Source organism: Octopus bimaculoides, chromosome 29 (assembly GCF_001194135.2).
Source record: "Octopus bimaculoides isolate UCB-OBI-ISO-001 chromosome 29, ASM119413v2, whole genome shotgun sequence".
Taxonomy (NCBI): Eukaryota; Metazoa; Mollusca; class Cephalopoda; order Octopoda; family Octopodidae; genus Octopus; species Octopus bimaculoides.
This window is the reverse complement of record NC_069009.1, coordinates 3,199,006-3,200,071: the sequence shown is the minus strand read 5'-3', so window position 1 is coordinate 3,200,071 and position 1,066 is coordinate 3,199,006. Positions and strand designations below refer to the sequence as shown.

The 1,066-nt window shown below is 41.7% G+C and overlaps 1 protein-coding gene across 1 annotated transcript in view; it reads right to left on the bottom strand.

Annotated features, from left to right (window-relative positions):
- Positions 1-441: 441 nt before the first annotated feature.
- The window catches only part of LOC106871537 (uncharacterized), a 28,151-nt gene continuing 27,526 nt past the window's right edge, over positions 442-1,066 (bottom strand). Inside the window, exons 19-20 of the mRNA XM_052977839.1 lie at positions 1,028-1,064; positions 442-681 (exon numbers count right to left, since the gene is read on the bottom strand). Coding sequence (XP_052833799.1) covers positions 515-681; positions 1,028-1,064 — 204 coding nt within the window. The 3' untranslated portion in view covers positions 442-514. The remainder of the gene's footprint in view (positions 682-1,027; positions 1,065-1,066) is intronic.

Below are 1,066 nucleotides of genomic sequence, written 5' to 3'. Positions count from 1 at the left end.
CTGGAAGGAGAATTTAACCCTTTAGCATTCAAACCGGCCATATCCGGTCAAAATATTTAACCTGTTTTATAGTGAAACTGACCTGATCTGGCCTCTCACCTCAGCCCGACCATGTCATTCTCAAACTAAAAAAATCACATCACTGAAATCTCTAAGCTGCAATATAATGCATGATTAATTCAAAACAATATAAACAAACAAACATCACAATTGAGAAAATAATTCGAACACTAAAGGGTTAAAAACCAAGTGGAAGACCAGGCAAGATGTGGCACAATACGTTTTGGGATGATATGGGGGTCGGTCCAAGTGGAGCCCGGAGGAAGGCAACGTTTGGGTTATTTGGAGAAGGCTCTCTGCCTATTTTTTTGTGGGGTACAAAATCTTTTTTGTGGGGTACAAAAAGTTTTCGTTGGGTACAAAAGCAAAATTTTCACCTCTACTTATTTTTCTCACGTTTAGAAAACTGAACAAAAATGCTCTGCCCACTCACAGTCCATTGGAGAGCTAAAAGCTAAGACACACACCCACACGTAGAGAAATATGGGTAAAAGCAACAGGGAATTGAACCCTTGTCAGTGTGACTCACCTTCAGATGTACTATACCACGTTCTTCGACCTCATAACCACCAAGCTGGTCTAATAACTCCTTACATTGTTGGGAACAGTGGATTTTAAGGGCTGCAACGAGAAGTAGATGGATAGGTCAGAGAGGTAATACTTTCACTCACACAAACACACACATATATTACCAGGCACATATGCACATAAATGTGCATATCACACACATACACATACACATGCACGCACACACACACAAACACAAACAAACACACACACACATACACAAACAAACACACACTCGCACACAAACAAACAAACACACACAAACACAAACAAACACACACACACACAAATACACACACACACACAAACACACAGGCACATACACACACACACACAAACACACAGGCACATACACACACACACACAAACACACAGGCACATACACACACCCAATACTCACGCTGTCCGGTTGACTCCATGCGCGACGCTGTGTTGACCG